The 19261-nt window shown below is 43.4% G+C and overlaps 1 protein-coding gene across 1 annotated transcript in view; it reads right to left on the bottom strand.

The window, feature by feature from the left end:
• Nucleotides 1-3260: 3260 nt before the first annotated feature.
• The window catches only part of LOC311146127 (potassium channel subfamily K member 10-like), a gene marked incomplete at both ends in the record, with an annotated part of 41586 nt that continues 25585 nt past the window's right edge, over nucleotides 3261-19261 (bottom strand). The window contains 5 exons of the mRNA XM_084182602.1: nucleotides 3261-3860; nucleotides 4206-4348; nucleotides 4778-4970; nucleotides 5963-6123; nucleotides 6753-6870. Of these exons, the coding sequence (XP_084038728.1) occupies nucleotides 3261-3860; nucleotides 4206-4348; nucleotides 4778-4970; nucleotides 5963-6123; nucleotides 6753-6870 (1215 nt within the window). The remainder of the gene's footprint in view (nucleotides 3861-4205; nucleotides 4349-4777; nucleotides 4971-5962; nucleotides 6124-6752; nucleotides 6871-19261) is intronic.

The raw sequence follows: 19261 nt of genomic DNA, 5'->3' as shown, positions 1-19261 counted from the left end.
TTTGACTATGCAGAAGACCAGGGGGACCAAAGACAGAATCCAATGTTCCACCGTAGAGGAACATAACTAGACTAACAAAAATCCAATAATCATGTGTTCCATTATGAAATAATGGGGAGGCTACCTCACTCATACCAAAAACCATTATGTAATTGTATTTGACAGACTAGAAGTTGTATAACCACCATTCACATAATTAGTGTTTCTGATTACTGAGTACCCACTGGCACAGACGTCAATTCAACGTTTAGTTTTGAAATCAACAAAAAATGACACCATGTCGTTGGATTTAGGTTAAAAGTTTGGTGAGAAAAAAAAATATATCCCTTACGTTGATGAATTTAGAGAATCAAAAAAAAATATCCATGTTGAATCAACGTCATCACATTGATTTATTTGGTTGAAATTACTTGGAAAAAACATTGATTCAACCAGTTTTTGCCCCGTAGGTAAAGCTTTAGGAAGCACATCAAGGACAAAGACATAGCAAAGGACCAAAAACATTAGTCATCTGTAAAGTGACTGCAACCCATAGGGTAAAGTTCCTGCCTCAGTATAGGTAAATGCAATACTTGATCTGATTGTGTGAGGGGAAAAACACCAACACGTACAGTTGAAGTCAGAAGTTTACATACACCTTAGCTAAATACATTTAAACTCAGTTTTTCACAATTCCTGACATTTAATCCTAGTAAAAAATCCCTGTGTTAGGTCAGTTAGGATCACCACTTTCTTTTAAGAATGTGAAATGTCAGAATAATAGTAGAGAGTGATTTATTTCAGCTTTTATTTCTTTCATCACATTCCCAATGGGTCAGAAGTTTACATACACTCGATTAGTATTTGGTAGCATTGCCTTTAAATTGTTTAACTTGGGTCAAACGTTTCGGGTAGCCTTCCACAATCTTCCCACAATAAGTTTGGTGAATTTTGGCCCATTCCTCCTGATACAGCTGGTGTAACTGAGTCAGGTTTGTAGGCCTCCTTGCTCACACACGCTTTTTCAGTTTTGCCCACACATTTTCTATAGGATTGAGGTCAGGGCTTTGTGATGGCCACTCCAATAACTTGACTTTGTTGTCCTTAAGCCATTTTGCCACAACTTTGGAAGTATGCTTGGGGTCATTGTCCATTTGGAAGACTCATTTGCGACCAAGCTTTAACTTCCTGACTGATGTCTTGAGATGTTGCTTCAATATATCCACATAATTCTCCTTCCTCATGATGCCATCTATTTTGTGAAGTGCACCAGTCCCTCCTGCAGCAAAGCATCCCACAGCATGATGCTGCCACCCCCGTGCTTCACGGTTGGGATGGTGTTCTTCGGCTTGCAAGCTGCCCCGTTTTTCCTCCAAACATAAAGATGGTCATTATGGCCAAACAGTTCTATTTTTGTTTAATCAGACCAGAGGACATTTCTCCAAAAAGTACGATCTTTGTCCCCATGTGCAGTTGCAAACCGTAGTCTGGCTTTTTTATGGCGGTTTTGGAGCAGAGGCTTCTTCCTTGCTGAGCGGCCTTTCAGTTTATGTCGATATATAGGACTCTTTTTTTCTGTGGATATAGATACTTTTGTACATGTTTCCTCCAGCATCTTCACAAGGTCCTTTGCTGTTCTAGGATTGATTTGCACTTTTCGCACCAAAGTACGTTCATCTCTACAGATCTCTACATCTCTACAGTTTGTACAGATGAACGTGGTACCTTCAGGCATTTGAAAATTGCTCCCAAGGATGAAACAGACTTGTGGAGGTCTACAATTATTCTTCTGAGGTCTTGGCTGATTTCTTTTGATTTTTCTGTGATGTCAAGCAAAGAGGCACTGAGTTTGAAGGTAGGCCTTGAAATACATCCACAGGTACACCTCCAATTGACTCAAATGATGTCAATTAGCCTATCAGAAGCTTCTAAAGCCATGACATCATTTTCTGGAATTTTCCAAGCTGTTTAAAGGCACAGTCAACATAGTATATGTAAACTTCTGACTCACTGGAATTGTGATACAGTGAATTATAAGTGAAATCATCTGTCTGTGAACAATTGTTGGAAAAATTACTTGTGTCATGCAGAAAGTAGATGACCTAACCGACTTGCCAAAACTATAGTTTGTTAACAAGAAATTAGTGGAGTGGTTGAAAAACGAGTTTTAATGACTCCAACCTAAGTGTATGTAAACTTCGACTTCAACTGTATATGTGGCATATAGTGGACAAATATAATTGTATTCCCTTTACTGTGAAAAATAAATACATTAATTGCAGAAATTGATATTACAGACATGCTGTGTGAAATACAAAATCATTCATAAAAAATCTTAATTGACAGAATAAAGTAACAAAATGTCACACTAATAAATCGTTCCTATGATGTACAGAATGAAAGTAGTTTAAAATGAATCGTTCCTTTTGAGATCAGATTGACCCCAGCCCTAAAACCCCTTATTTTTTTCTAGTTCCACCAGCAGTACAGAAAGTAAATTCAGTACATTTTATTTTGTTAAAATTACAACAAACAGGACAGCTTGCCCTGAGCATTTAAGTTTTTATACCTAATTTTGACTGCTTTGGAACACCAATTTAGTGTCAAAACCATATACAATCAGAGTGTAGTGTAGGGGTTGTTTGTTATAAAATATTAGTAGATTATCCTAGGGCATAACCAATGTAGGATTAATTGTACACGGTTTATTTCAGTATATTGCATATTGATCCAATTCCCTCTCAAGTCATATTCGTTGCAGTCCATTCATCAGCCTGGGCTAAAAGTATAGCTCGTGTGAAATGAATATCAATAAGTAAGGTTCAATATCATTGGTGAAGATTTCACTAGGACGGTAAAACACTAGGTCAGGGTTTCCCAAACTCGGTCCTGGGCACATCCCCCCCCCCCCCCCCCCCCCCCGTGCACGTTTTGTTTTTTACCCAAGGACTACACAGATTCAAATAACCAACTCATCCTCAAGCTTTGACTATTTCAATCAGCTGTGTAGTGCTAGGGCAAAAACCAAAACATGACCCAGGGGGGGCCCCAGGACCGAGTTTGGGAAACCCTGCACTAGTTCACTGGGTTACTTGCTCACATAAGCCTCGGGTAAAAAAGAGAAGCTATCCCACATTGTGTCTGCTTTTATTTGTCGGATATGGTTGGGGGTGGGGTGGGGTGGGGTTGGATAGCAGGTAGGGTGCTCTGAAAAGAAAAAACAACAAGGCACATTTTGAGACATCAAAAAAGGCCCCTTCTCTCTCACTATTTATTTGGCCTCAGCGCTCGTCTGCGTACTCTAAATTTGTCAAGCTGGTGTTGCCCTCCTTCCTCTCGCCCCCTTCCTCCTCCTCCACCTCCATCTCATCCACCTCTCCCTCCTTCTCCTCTCCCTCCTCCTCCCTCCTCCTCTCCATCTCCTCACAGGCCCTCCGCACATCCTCAGGAATGTTCCTCTTCAGGTCGCGGTTCTTGTGTCTCTTGGCCAGCTTGGTGAGGGAGCGGAAGCGGAGGTTGAAGAGGTTATCCTCCGATGACGAGGCCTGCTGTGTCTGCTCGCTGCCTCTCCGCTGGTCATAACAAAGCTCCCCTGCCCCTTTCAACCTCAAGTTATTCAGCTTGGTGTCGATGCTCTCCTGGGAGGAGGTTTTGAAGCGGCCCTGGTCCAAGCTGGCAAACACGGCCCTCTTCTCTGGGGAGAGCATGTCCAGGGAGTGGGCCCTCTGCTCCAGGCCCAGCTGCCTGCGCTCCATGCTGCGGATGGTGGCGGCCCGCTGCAACTTGTCGTGGATCTCCACACTCAGCCGCCGCCGCGTCTCCCGGAACTCAGCCCGCACGTTTGCCTTCCACTCAGCCGCATGGACCTTGAACTCCCCCACCTGCAATTACACAAAGATGGAGTCATTAGAGGCAGGAGGGTGGAGGGGGTGCATTACCACAGTATCCATCCATACTGTATGTACAGATCAATAGCTTAGTAAGCTCACTATTAACACATCAGCCTGAACACTAATGACTGCATATCTAACCACTTCTCCCACACAACTGTCTGTCTCAGTGTCTCAGGGGCTCCAGACAGGGGCATCAACAAGGCATAATAGCAAAACAGACATGGAATAAAGGTGGGTAGGGTAAGAGCCGAGCCTAGTAAGGAGTGACCTTTTAGTTTCCACTGCTTTAGATAATGTAATGACGGGCACTGTAATTGAATGAGCAGCACCAACCTCCTCTTTGGTCTTTTTGGACAGCACTCTGAGCCAGTCTCCGATCATGCTCAGGACAGCAGCGAAGTAGGCCAGGCCTACCAGGATCCAGAACCAGACCAGAGGCTTGTACCACTTCATGTACTCGATCTTCCGATCCCCACCTGGAACAACAGAGGAAGAGTTGTTACATTGGATGCCAACTATTGGATTATGTATGTATGTATATGCCTGTTACCACCAAATTATTGTCAACAATAAAACATTTATCACAAAAAAAAATTTTTTCATTACAGACAGATTAGGAGGATAAGGGAGTTGGAAAGGTTCAGTTTGACAAACATTGAACAGTCATTTGGAATTGGGTTTGAAGAGACTTGATGTTGTATCAGCATTCTTTTGGGTTATTCTTGCCATAATATTCCCATAGATAAGATTTCCTGACATATAATTATCGGCAGTCACTTTTAGCATCATTAGTCAAGGGATTATCAATGTAATGCAGACACAGCAAAACAAAAGCAAATAAAACCTTAATTTCAGAGAACTAAAGACACAGTACATAAACCTGTTCTACTGTAACACTATCATACCTGCCACATAGTCCCCGATGCCAATCGTTGATAGCGTGATGACGACAAAGTAGATAGCATCCAGAGTCGTCCATCCCTCGATGTGTTTGAAAATGACCGCCGGGATGCCGATGAAGACTATGCACCCGGCTATGATGAAGAGTATGGTGGAGGTGACTCTGATTTTGGTCTGGCTGATCTGTTTGTGTTTTTGCTGAAGTACAAACATGACATGGTCAGAGGACGACTGCAAGTCAACAATCACAAAGTTGTCAAAAAAGTATATAAAATAAATTAGCTATACACAGTACATTTCCAGCTCAAAGACACAGTAAGCTTGAAGAGATGCAGTTTCATCAATTACCTCGTGTCAATACCCATTAGCCAAAACACTCCAGAGCACCCCAGGCACCAAGAAAGAAAACCATCCAAAACCACCCTTCCTTCCATTGATCCAGCAGGAAAATCCTAATTCCCAAACTCACTTTATGTCACAGAAACTCAAGCCCCCTGGGGCTTTCAGTAGTCTGAAGAGGGGCTCAGCTCTGTGCTCATCTCCTGCCTGACATACAGCCTGCTCACATAATCTCAATCAGGTCCTGGCCCTCTACCTCCCCTGCCTCCACACTCCATCAAACACCTCTGCCCTCACTACGAAGAGCACATCGTAATCTCAGCCTCAGCTAGCCTGACTCGTGTTGACTCCTTGGAGGGGGAACAAGAGTCCAAAACCACTGAGCCTGGCCTAATACCTGGATATCTGGAATAGCTTTTACAGGGATGACTGTATCAAAGGCATTGTGCTGTTCACAGTGAATAGGGTGATTATAGGTTGGAGGTAATTTGCCTGGTTTTCACGGTGGGTAGCATATTGGTTTACGAAATATTTATCAACCCCTACAAAAATGTCCATTAATTATAATATTTCAAATTTACTGTTGCTGCAGGATTATTTTCCTGCTGTAGAAAACAGGCTCAAATTAAGATCCTACATCTGTGTATAACATGCCCCAAATACTCATTTTCAAAGACCCCTTTCTTCACAAAATAAGTCATCAAACATGGTGTCTAAGTTAATTCTAATAAACTGATCAAAAGTTGGTTTTAGTTAACTTGAAATATCTCTGAAAGCATCATGTGCTTATGCAGTTCCAGTAAATCCCCTGTACATAACACAACCCAAAATGCTCAAGTAATCCAACTTACCCTGTATATCTTCTCCACCCTCAAGACGCTCTTGACAAATATGGTTCCCAGCTGGTCTCCGATGCCAGCCAGGAGGAACCCAAACAACGGGATGCCAAATATGGCGTACAGGATGCAGAAGATCTTCCCTCCCTCCGTGCTGGGCGCTATGTTCCCGTAACCTGTCACAGTGGTGTTTTGTTATGTAAGGCCTGAGTTATATTCCTGCAGTTGGAGGTCGGAGGTAAATAAGCACTAAGAGAGGAAATAATCAGGTTGGGCTCAGAGAACATGACATGAATTACAACTTGCAGTGAATGGAGAAACAAAACTAGACGGGATGACTAAACCAGCACGGTGGGATGTGTGTACCTCTCCACAGTGAGCAAAGCAGTGTAATTGTGTGAACAGATTAAATGGTATTCATTTGTTCTACTAAAAAGACACCCTAGTGCCACTGTTCCTTCCCATCTCCTGATAGAATGCTATTATCATCAGTAAATGATGTACTGTGAAGACACGCTGGGAGACTTGAACACGCACACACACAGACATTAGCATAAAGTACATCCTGTGAATGATGCATTATTTTTCCAATCTTTGTTTTCTCCATTTCCCAGCAAGCTCATGATAAATAGCACACATTACATTACAGTTGTGTAATGCTGACAGAACTGCACTTGAAGTAGCGAGTCACAGCACCCGTAGGTTACCTCATAGCTTTCACGTCAAAGTAGACCAGTGATATTGCTTTATTCTACTCAATTAAGAGGAGCAAGTAATTAATTAATAGGTTGGTGATGGAGATTACCTATCGTTGTGATCACAGTCCCAGCGAAGAAGAAGGCACTGCCCAGATCCCAGTGACTGGAGTTGTAAGACGTGTCTCCGATCGGACTGACTCCTGCACTGACAGCGTCTATGGAATGCTAACAAAGAGAGAAACAGACACAGCATAGGGTTAGTTATCTTAACTGGTAGGCTACATAGCAATTCCATACAGTTCAATGTGTAGTTAATCTGCTTAAACATACAAATGATGAACAAAATGAACCCAGAATCAACCACAGTCAAGCCCTTTGATATCTTGGCACCAATGGCATTTAATTGCCACTATAAACTCATCATGGCGTAAACAACCGCCCCCTGTGTGTGCCATACACAGCATGGGTTATGCAATGTACTTGAGAGTGAATGACTGATGATTGTGCTGACCTCTTCAGATGAACCTTGAAGGTCACCAGTGGCAGGAGGATGGGATGGATGGTGGGGAGGGAGGGAGCAATGGAGTGAGGGATGGCCGGATAGACAGATGGAGGGGGAGGCAGTGAGGAGTTAGGCAGGACAGGGTGGGGTGGTGATCCGGATTTCCACTGTCCAGATGGCTAGCTGTGTGCTTGTGGTGTGCAAGGCAGACAGCAGCCGAGGTCCGCCACAGCACTCCTGCACTACTTGTTATGATGAGTTTCTCGGGTATCAAAGAATCAAGGATGCAAGGATATACTTAGACATTGTTGGGTTCTATTTTTCTCATAATTGGATCTGTATGTGATGAATAACTTAGAAGGAATGCATTAATGAGGAGCATAGGTTTGTACTATACTGATATAAATTGTTTCACATAACAGGCTGTGATTCATGTAAGGAACGTTAGGGGAAGGATAGATAAGACTTGTATTTCTCACAGATACGAACACTGCTTCTTTGTGATCTGTGAACCTTCCAAGGACATGGGTACTGCAAAAAAAGTGCTGACTCTACAGGTTATTATGATAGCAACTTATGCCTGGGAACGGTGGAGCGCCAAGGGGTGGAGCGCCAAGGGGTTGGGACTAACCCGTGCGCCAACGGATTGGCTGAGTAAAGTCTAAACCACACTCAGTCCTTTACTCTGATTGGCCAACAGAAGAGGTGGGAACTCTCTGTCAGAGTATTTGAGAAAGTACCTGTAAACAATGGTTTAGTTCTCTGTCTGCCCTGCGTGGTTTTTCAGTGAGCCCATATACGAACCTTCATACTTATCATACATACATTTTGCATATAATAAATTAAGCTTGGATTGAAGATCTCTTGATTCTTATTCCAATACCAGATTTGAATTACGCAATTTCTAACAACATTCTGTGGAGATTTCATACCAAGTATTTATTGAATCACGAGCTCGTGGGTTCATCTAACCAACGGACATGGCTTTGCCCTTCGTCAGTTGAACTAACTTGAACAAAGACACTCTACCTTATATACCCTTTATTACCATCTTCCTGGCATACATCTGGCAAGTCTCCATGGGCACTCCCTGTCCTTGATGTTCATCACTCTTTACCCCAAGTCAGTATCCTAAACATCACTCATGCTATCCTAAACATCACTAATCTACTTTGACATAATGGAATGTAGACTTCATGGCCCCAAACCACTCATCTCTTAACTCTTCCTCTGTCCTCACAACACTATGGCATGACATCATTATACCATAAAAACATCATATCACTACTGAACTGGCCAGGTGTGTGAGAGTCAGAGTCAGCAAATCTGAAGGGTTGGGTACCCAATGTCAGGGCACATCCATAAGGATCTGGTGGGGAGGGAACACTTCCTTTGTAATAATTACTATCAGGGCTTAGTTTTTACTGAGTGGTGGATGAAAGATGGCTGCATACCAAACGTCTGATTAGTCCATAATATCAACAACATTGAGGTATCACAGTCAACACTCACACCATACAACCCCATACTTAGCACATCCTTACAGGAATGCCAACTTCCTCTACTACAAAGACTGTTCAGATTGTCTGGTGGTTTGTTGTGCGTGTGTGGCCATGCTTAAAATACTAGTGTTTTGTTCCACTTTCTTTGGTATTTCTTCCTATACTCAGCGAACCCCCGCGGAGACAGTCACCTACAGGAATACTTTTATATTTTGTTCTGTCTCCGATCTCAGGTCTTATTAAGTCCGTTTTTTTCTCTCCTGCTCCTCCTCAGAGGCAGAGTATTAACATTAGAGAACTACAGTCTCCTATTGCCTCTCACTGTTTTCTTAATCTGTACTGTAGCAAGTATCCTAACAAAGCAGTACAATATCTACATTTTATCCATCATATAATCACAACGTTTATGTGTGTTATACAATAAGGACTTATTGTAGAAATTTAAAATATTTTTATATTTCCCTAAGGAACTTAAAATTGCCTTAGAATAAACTGCACTTCAGTAGAGCTATTTCAGAAGAGGGAATCGTAGATTAGAATGAAATTGCCTCAGCACTGTACTTGTAGCCTTCTTGATGGGAATATACAAATACCAGACCAACCCATGCCTGCCAAGTAAACACCTCCTCACTTCTCCTCCATGCTGTCAGGTGGTGGTGATGAGTACTCCCTCATGAATATGGATCTATCTACCCTGCTGTCACATATATAGAGAGAGATGGAGTAAACAGCACATCTTCAGTAGAGGAGCACTACTTTATACACATCATTGCACATGCCCTCTAATATATATGCATGTGTTGGTAGTAAGAAACAGAACATCAAGTACGGTATGTGTATCGAATTGGGCTGCTTTCAGTATTAAAAACCTGATTACCTGGATTGCTACTACCACCCTGTAGCACTAACATCTGTAATCATGGCACACATCACCTCCATCATCCCAGACACCCTAGACCCACTCCAATTTGCATACCGCCCCAACAGATCTACAGACAATGCAATCTCAATTGCACTCCACACTGCCCTCTCCCACCTGGACAAGAGGAATACCTATGTGAGAATGCTGTTCATCGACTACAACTCAGTGTTCACCACCATAGTGCCCTCCATGCTCTTCACCAAGCTCGGGACTGTGGGACAGAACACCTCCCTCTGCAATTGGATCCTGGACTTCCAAAAGGCCCGACCCCAGGTGGTGAGTGTAGGCAACAACACCTCTGCCACACTGACCCTCAACACGGGGGCTCCCAGGGGTGTGCGCTCAGCCCCCTCCTGTACTCCCTGTTTACCCACGACTGTTTGGCCACACATGACTCCAACTCATCAAGTTTGCTGACGACACGATGAGACGGCCGGCGATGAGACAGCCTACAGGGGGAGGTCAGAGAACTGGCGGTGTGGTGCCAGGACAACAACCTCTCCCTCAATGTCAGCAAGACCAAGGAGCTGATTGTGGACTACAGGAAACCAAGGGGTGCACACCCCCATCCACATCGACGGGGCCAAAAGAAAGGCACTACAATGCCTCTTCTCCCTCAGGAGGCTGAAACGTTTTGGCATGGCCCCTCAGAACCTCAGGAAATTTTACAGCTGCATCATTGATAGCATCTTGACTTGTTGTATCACCGTCTGGTATGGCAACTGCACCGCCCGCGACCGGAAGGCCCTACAGAGCAGTGGAGGCTCCTCAGAAGAGGAAGGGGAGGACCATCCTCCTCAGTGAATTTAATAAAAAACAAAACTTAGTTATCCTTTTTAGATAAAACTATACTAAATATATTCACGTCACCAAATGATTGATTAAAACACACTGTTTTGCAATGAAGGTCTACAGTAGCCTCAACAGCACTCTGTAGGGTAGCACCATGGAGTAGCCAGAGGACAACTAGTTTCCGTCATCCTCTGAGTACATTGTCTTCAATACAAAACCTAGGAGGCTCATGGTTCTCCACCCCTTCCATAGACTTACACAGTAATTATGACTGGGGCTGTTGCGGTGACCGTATTACCGCCACACCGGCGGTCACGAGTCATGAAGGCTGTCAAATTCCACGTGTCCGTTTCGTCATGGTAATTAGGCCTCTCTGATGCTGCTGATGGTCATTAGTAGCCTACCAAACTTGCTAACTGCCTGGTACTCAGCACTCAATTGTCCCTCTAATCACTCTGACATCATTGCAAATTTAATCGGAAATCAAATTAAACACTGAATGAGAGCCCATGAGCTCATGTTGCGCAACATTTCTATAGGCTATGCAATTGCGTGAGAAAACAGAGTGATGGCCTCTATTAAAAAGAGGAGGATCCCATCAGCTTTCTATAGGCTAGGCCTACTATATTTATTTCTCAACTTTCCTAATATTAAGCACATTGCTTATCTTTACAACAGGAGTATAGCCTACCTGGCTGGCATGAAAATGAACCACGGGAAAAGCGTCCTCCATTTGCTATTTAAGTGCATACAGTGGCTTGCGAAAGTATTCACCCCCCTTGGCATTTTTCCTATTTTGTTGCCTTACAACCTGGAATTAAAATAGATTTTTGTGGGGTTTGTTTGTATAATTTGATTTACACAACATGCCTACCACTTTGAAGATGCAAAATATTTTTTGGGGGTGAAACAAACAAGAAATAAGACTGAAAAACTGAAAACTTGAGCGTGCATAACTATTCACCCCCACAAAGTCAATACTTTGTTGAGCCACCTTTTGCAGCAATTACAGCTGCAAGTCTCTTGGTGTATGTCTCTATAAGCTTGGCACATCTAGCCACTGGGATTTTTGCACATTCTTCAAGGCAAAACTGCTCCAGCTCGTTCAAGTTGGATGGGTTCCGCTGGTGTACAGCAATCTTTAAGTCATACCATAGATTCTCAATTGGATTGAGGTCTGGGCTTTGACTAGGCCATTCCAATACATTTAAATGTTTCCCCTTAAACCACTCAAGTGTTGCTTTAGCAGTATGCTTAGGGTCATTGTCCTGCCGGAAGGTGAACCTCCTTCCCAGTCTCAAATCTCTGGAAGATTGAAACAGGTTTCCCTCAAGAATTTCCCTGTATTTAGCGCCATCCATCATTCCTTCAATTCTGACCAGTTTCCCAGTCCCTGCCGATGAAAAACATCCCCACAGCATGATGCTGCCACCACTATGGGATGGTGTTCTCGGGGTGATGAGAGGTGTTGGGTTTGCGCCAGACATAGCGTTTTCCTTTATGGCCAAAAAGCTCAATTTTAGTCTCATCTGACCAGAGTACCTTCCATATGTTTGGGGAGTCTCCCACCATTCTTGTGATCATTTTGCTTGGAGCCCCAGATCGAGGGAGATTATCAGTGGTCTTGTATGTCTTCCATTTCCTAATAATTGCTCCCACAGTTGATTTCTTCAAACCAAACTGCTTACCTATTGCAGATTCAGTCTTCCCAGCCTGGTGCAGGTCTACAATTTTGTTTCTGGTGTCCTTTGACAGCTCTTTGGTCTTGGCCATAGTGGAGTTTGGAGTGTGACTGTTTGAGGTTGTGGACAGGTGTCTTTTATACTGATAACAAGTTCAAACAGGTGCCATTAATACAGGTAACGAGTGGAGGACAGAGGAGCCTCTTAAAGAAGAAGTTACAGGTCTGTGAGAGCCAGAAATCGTGCTTGTTTGTAGGTGACCAAATACTTATTTTCCACCATAATTTGCAAATAAATTCATTAAAAATCCTACGTGATTTTCTGGATTTTTTTTCTCATTTTGTCTGTCATAGTTGACGTGTACCTATGATGAAAATTACAGGCCTCTCTCATCTTTTTAAGTGGGAGAACTTGCACAATTGGTGGCTGACTAAATACTTTTTTCCCCCACTGTATGCACGCACCACTTTTCCGTTATTTATTTTTTTGGACTATTTTGTGTATGTCCATTACATGAAATCCAAATAAAAACAATTTAAATTACAGGTTGTAATGCAACAATATAGGGGAGAACCTTACTTTTGCAAGGCACTGTAGATGACATGTCGTTTTTCCACGCTGCCCCTGTTTCGAGACAGGTGCATGATAATGGTCAATTCTAAATCAAAACAAATTTCACACATATATTATTTAGCATATGTAAAGACAAGATTAAATCAACAATAGTCTAAAGGGTGACAATATTAGCCTATCATTTGTGAATGATATATGATCAATTGTGAATGATGCCCAGTATAAGGCAAGAAACAATGCCTTTTTTAAGCGACTTTTTCTAATCATAGTCGCACACCTCATGTAGCCTAGCCCTTAGGCCTATATGTTTTGATAAGGTTTGTATCACAACTAAAGTGGCCAAATAACTTCTTAAAATTAAGCACATTAATCCACTTTACAAGGGGTGTAGAGCCTAACTGGCATACATAAGCAGCGCGTGAGTTTCAAGTTTGGGGAAGATAATTTTCACCATAGAAATGCACCTTTATATGCATTACATGCATAATCGCATTTGCGGTCACTTTTGATAATGGTGTTTTCCGCTAATGGAACATTTGTGCTTATATCCTACTGCCATGTGCACATTGCTGCGCTTATTATGTGAATAAATAGCCTAATAGTCTATCAACATTGAAAGCTAAACGTTCTGACTTTTTGTCAAATCATCATTAGAGTCGCATCATGCAGCCGTACATGTATTAAAAATCTAAACATACAGTGAGGGAAAAAAGTATTTGATCCCCTGCTGATTTTGTACTTTTGCCCACTGACAAAGAAATGATCAGTCTATAATTTTAATGGTAGGTTTATTTGAAAAGTGAGAGACAGAATAACAACAAAAAAATCCAGAAAAACGCATGTCAAAAATGTTATAAATTGATTTGCATTTTAATGAGGGAAATAAGTATTTGACCCCTCTGCAAAACATGACTTAGTACTTGGTGGCAAAACCCTTGTTGGCAATCACAGAGGTCAGACGTTTCTTGTAGTTGGCCACCAGGTTTGCACACATCTCAGGAAGGATTTTGTTCCACTCCTCTTTGCAGATCTTCTCCAAGTCATTAAGGTTTCAAGGCTGACGTTTGGCAACTCGAACCTTCAGCTCCCTCCACATATTTTCTATGGGATTAAGGTCTGGAGACTGGCTAGGCTACTCCAGGACCTTAATGTGCTTCTTCTTGAGCCACTCCTTTGTTGCCTTGGCCGTGTGTTTTGGGTCATTGTCATGCTGGAATACCCATCCACGACCCATTTTCAATGCCCTGGCTGAGGGAAGGAGGTTCTCACCCAAGATTTGACGGTACATGGCCCCGTCCATCGTCCCTTTGATGCGGTGAAGTTGTCCTGTCCCCTTAGCAGAAACACACCCCTAAAGCATAATGTTTCCACCTCCATGTTTGACGTGGGGATGGTGTTCTTGGGGTCATAGGCAGCATTCCTCCTCCTCCAAACACGGCGAGTTGAGTTGATGCCAAAGAGCTCCATTTTGGTCTCATCTGACCACAACACTTTCACCCAGTTTTCCTCTGAATCATTCAGATGTTCATTGGCAAACTTCAGACGGGCCTGTATATGTGCTTTCTTCAGCAGGGGGACCTTGCGGGCGCTGCAGGATTTCAGTCCTTCACGGTGTAGTGTGTTACCAATTGTTTTCTTGGTGACTATGTTCCCAGCTGCCTTGAGATCATTGACAAGATCCTCCCGTGTAGTTCTGGGCTGATTCCTCACCGTTCTCATGATCATTGCAACTCCACGAGGTGAGATCTTGCATGGAGCCCCAGGCCGAGGGAGATTGACAGTTATTTTGTGTTTCTTCCATTTGCGAATAATCACACCAACTGTTGTCACCTTCTCACCAAGCTGATTGGCGATGGTCTTGTAGCCCATTCCAGCCTTGTGTAGGTCTACAATCTTGTCCTTGACATCCTTGGAGAGCTCTTTGGTCTTGGCCATGGTGGAGAGTTTGGAATCTGATTGACTGATTGCTTTTATGGACAGGTGTCTTTTATACAGGTAACAAGCTGAGATTAGGAGCACTCCCTTTAAGAGTGTGCTCCTAATCTCAGCTCGTTACCTGTATAAAAGACACCTGGGAGCCAGAAATCTTTCTGATTAAGAGGGGGTCAAATACTTATTTCCCTCATTAAAATGCAAATCAATTTATAACATTTTTGACGTGTTTTTATGGATATTTTTGTTGTTATTCTGTCTCTCACTGTTCAAATAAACCTACCATTAAAATTATAGACTGATCATTTCTTTGTCAGTGGGCAAACGTACAAAATCAGCAGGGGATCAAATACTTTTTTCCCTCACTGTATAGCCCAACGTTTGTAGAACAACTAAAGTTACATTAATAATTCTACATTAAGCATATAGCAATACCTATTTCATGTTAACCGCTTAACATAGAATAGACGCATGTGCGCCTTCCCTCAAATCGTTTGGAGAAAATATCCTTTCAATTTTATTCAGCTTTGTTCAATTGTATTCTTCATACTATAAAATAATATAAAATAATGCCACCGAATTCTAAGCAAATCTTCACTGCTAAATGAACTAGTGTAGCCCACAGCCATTTGCCATAGCCAGATCAATACCTAACATAAGGACAACTCAGAGTATTCTATTCTGTTCTTCTGAACTAGACTACATTTTCTTCATATCATGCTTCTTTAGACCTGTCTAAAATAAATAATGGATTTATTGTGAAGGTGTAGGCTATATAACATGGATTTATTAGACTTTCTTAAATGTAGATGTTCCAAAGGTCTGCATCAGTGGCTTGTAGGCTATGTGTGGAAGCCAGGAGATGCTAAATGTGTTTATGTTAATTAATGTCAATTACCGTGAGACCGACAGTTATTTGCTTGACAATCACCAGCTGACCAAATTTCGGAGGACGCCCTCCAACCTATCAATGCTCTTGCAGCATGAACTGACATGTTGTCCACCCAATCAAAGTATCAGATAATTAATCTAGTACTGAAAGCATAAGCTACAGCTAGCTAACACTGCAGTGCATCAAATGTGGTGAATAGTTGACTCAAAGAAAGAGAAAGACAATAGTTGAACAGTTTTGAACAAATTAATTTCTTTTAAAATGAAGTTGAACCAAGAGAGAGAGAGAGAGAGAGAGAGAGAGAGAGAGAGAGAGAGAGAGAGAGAGAGAGAGAGAGAGAGAGAGAGAGAGAGAGAGAGAGAGAGAGAGAGAGAGAGAGAGAGAGAGAGAGAGAGAGAGAGAGAGAGAGAGAGAGAGAGAGAGAGATAGCTATATTTCATTGTATTTTTTGTTCACATTCACTTAGCTAGTGAATGCAGCTAGCTAGTTTAGCCTACTCAAACACCTGGCTCAAACAGAGAGGGATGCTATGTTAGCTACTGGAACTCTTCCAAGTCAAGGTAAGCGTTTGGTTTTATTAATTTATTGCCACCGGGGCCCACCGGTGTAACTGCTAAACTGATTTCTGCTGATTACACTGTACTGCATGATTGTAGCGGGTTTACTAATGTGTTAGTTCAAGTAGCTACGACAATGTAGGTAGGCTGTGTGTAGCGGTTAGCAGTTATGATATGAAGGTTTGGCTTGGAAAGGTTTCTTCGACCTGGTCACAGAAAGCTGATGTGTTGTGCACTGAAGTCCACAAGCGAAGGAAAAGGTGAGAGGAGGAGAGCACGTAGATGCGAGAAGGAATTCTACAATGAGCAAAATGATCATGCTGTTTGAATGTGGCTGCTGTGAAAGTGAACTGTGTTTGCGTGTGATCATGGGTGTATTTATTCCGCCAATTCTGTTGAAAAACGTTTCTTAAACAGAACGAAACGGGGAACAACATACCTGAATTTGTCCAATAGAAACTTTCGTTTGCAACTGTTTGACTAAAGATTACACTCTTGATAAGCTAGATGCAGGCAAGAGTGTGCAAGGCGGTATTGAATGTGTCACTGTCTGTCACCTTGAGTACTTAACATTTTATCTCGACCTCTGCACCTACATTGTAAATGTTCATTCATAGGCTAGGTTGTAGCAACCTCATGGGTATAGGGAAAATTAGAGTATCATATAGTAGCCTAAACCTATCGATGTTACATTGAGCTGGGTATGAATGACAGTCATCCAATATGCTGTAACAGAAATAAGGCCATGCTCATAAAAAAATATAATCGTCCTCCCTCATCTTAAACGTCACCGACTCCCACTGCTTCAGAGGGTGGTGCGGAGGGCCCAGCGCATCACTGGCAGCGAGTTCCCAGCCATCCAGGACATACATGACAGACGGTGTCTGAGAAAGGCCCGAAATATTGCCAAAGACTCCAGACATCCGAGCCATGGACTATTCTCCATGCTCCCATCCGGCAGGCGGTACCAGTGCATCAAGATTCAGGCAAACAGACTCCTAAACAGCTTCTATCCCCTGGCCATAAGACTGTTAAATGGCTACCAACTACTGCTCTCCCTCTCCGAAAGACTATCCACACTGACACTATGCCCATCCACAGGTCTCTACCCACTCAGACACAACCTATGCTGCTGCTAATATGATTATTGATTAGATTTATTACTCCATTTCGCTGCTGTCCATTGATTATTTATTGTTATTACCATTAGTAATTATCTATTTATTCTGCTACTGGTCACTATTACTCCTGTTTACATTTGCACTGAACAAAAATATAAATGCAACATGCAACAATTTCAAAGATTTTACTGAGTTACAGTTCATACAGTATAAGGAAATCAGTCAATTGAAATAAATTCATTAGGCCCTAATCTATGCGTATGGAACATTTCAGCTGATGAAACATTGGACCAACACTTTACATGTTGCGTTTATATTTTTGTTCAGTATATATATATATTACCATTAGTATATTACCATAAGTATTTATATATTCCTGCTACCAGTCACTTTTCAGCTCTGTTTACATGTACACTGAGTGCACAAAACATTAGGAACAACTTCCTAATATTGACTTGCCCTCAGAACAGCCTCAATTCCTTGGGGCATGGACTCTACAAGGTGTCGAAAACGTTCCACAGGGATGCTGGCCGATGTTGACTCCAATGCTTCCCACAGTTGTGTTATGTGGTGGACTATTCTTGAAACACACGGGAAACTGTTGAGCGTGAAAAATCCAGCAGCGTTGCAGTTCTTGACACACTAGGTGCCTTACTCTGGGCGCACACCGAGCAGGAGGAGACATACACCCTCACGTCCTTAGCCAATGTAGGCCACCGGTACTTTCCGGTCAGGCAGCGCACTGTACGACCGATACTTGGGTGACCAGAGGAGGGGGATTTGTGTGCCCAGTAGATCAGACGGTCACGGACAAGAGCAGGCACGTACTGCAGCCCAGCTGGACACTGAGGTGGAGATGGCTCTGTGCGTAACGCCTGCTCTATATCTGCCTCCATACTACCAGTGCCACAATGCAGGAGGCCGGGAGTATGGGGGTGTTGTCTCTGGGCCTCTCCTCTGTGTCGTACAGCCGTGACAGTGCGTCTGCCTTCACGTTCTTCATACCCGGGATGTATGATAGTGTAAAGTCAAACCGGGTGAATAATAGGGCCCACCTGGCCTGGCGAGGGTTCAGCCTCCTCGCTGCCCGGATGTACTCCAGGTTACGGTGGTCCGTCCAGACGAGGACAGGGTGTTTCGCCCCTTCCAGCCAGTGACTCCACACGGTCAGGGCTTGGACAACAGCCAACAGCTCCCGATCACCAACGTTGTAGTTCTGCTCCACTGGGCTGAGCTTTTTGAAGAAGGCACAGGGGCAGAGCTTGGGTGGCGTGCCCAAGTGTTGAGATAGGACAGCGCCTATCCCTACCTCGGACGCATCCACCTCTACTACGAACGGTAGTGATGGATCGGGGTGGGCCAGTACCGGGGCTGAGGTGAACAGACCCCTCAGGTTACTGAAGGCCCTGTAAGCCTCAGCAGACCAGCACAGCCGGGACGGCCCACCCTTTAACAGAGATGTGATGGGAGCTGCGACCTTGCCAAAGCCCCGGATAAACCTCTGATAGTAGTTGGCAAAGCCAATAAAGCGCTGCACCTCCTTTACCGTGGTTGGAGTCGGCCAATTACACACGGCTGAAATGCGATCTCCCTCCATCTCTACACCTGAGGTGGTAATGCGGTATCCGAGGAAGGAGACTGACTGCTGGAAAAACAGACACTTTTCTGCCTTGGAATAAAGGTCATTTTCCAACAGGCGGGCCAGCACTTTGCTAACCAGGGACACATGCTCTGCGCGCGTAGCGGAATACACCAGAATATCATCGATGTAGACCACTACACCGCGACCAAGCAAGTCCCGAAACAACTCGTTCATAAAGGACTGGAAGACGGATGGAGCATTCATCAAACCGTAAGGCATCACCAGGTATTCATAATGCCCTGTGGTTGTGCTGAATGCTTTCTTCCACTCGTCCCCATTTTGGACACGCACCAGGTTGTACGCACTCCAGAGATCTAATTTTGTGAAGAAGCGCGCCCCATGCATTGACTCGATCACAGATGGAATGTGGGGTAGAGGATAACTAAATCGTATCGTCCCCCTTGTTCAGTGATCGGTAGTCAATGCAAGGGCGCAGACCGCCGTCTTTCTTCTTCACAAAAAATAAACTCGAGGAGGCGGGCGAAGTGGAGGGACGTAT

This window comes from Coregonus lavaretus, assembly GCF_964263955.1.
Source record: "Coregonus lavaretus genome assembly, chromosome: 18".
Taxonomy (NCBI): Eukaryota; Metazoa; Chordata; class Actinopteri; order Salmoniformes; family Salmonidae; genus Coregonus; species Coregonus lavaretus.
The sequence above is the reverse complement of the archived record's forward strand: the minus strand, read 5'-3'. Positions and strand labels throughout refer to the sequence as shown.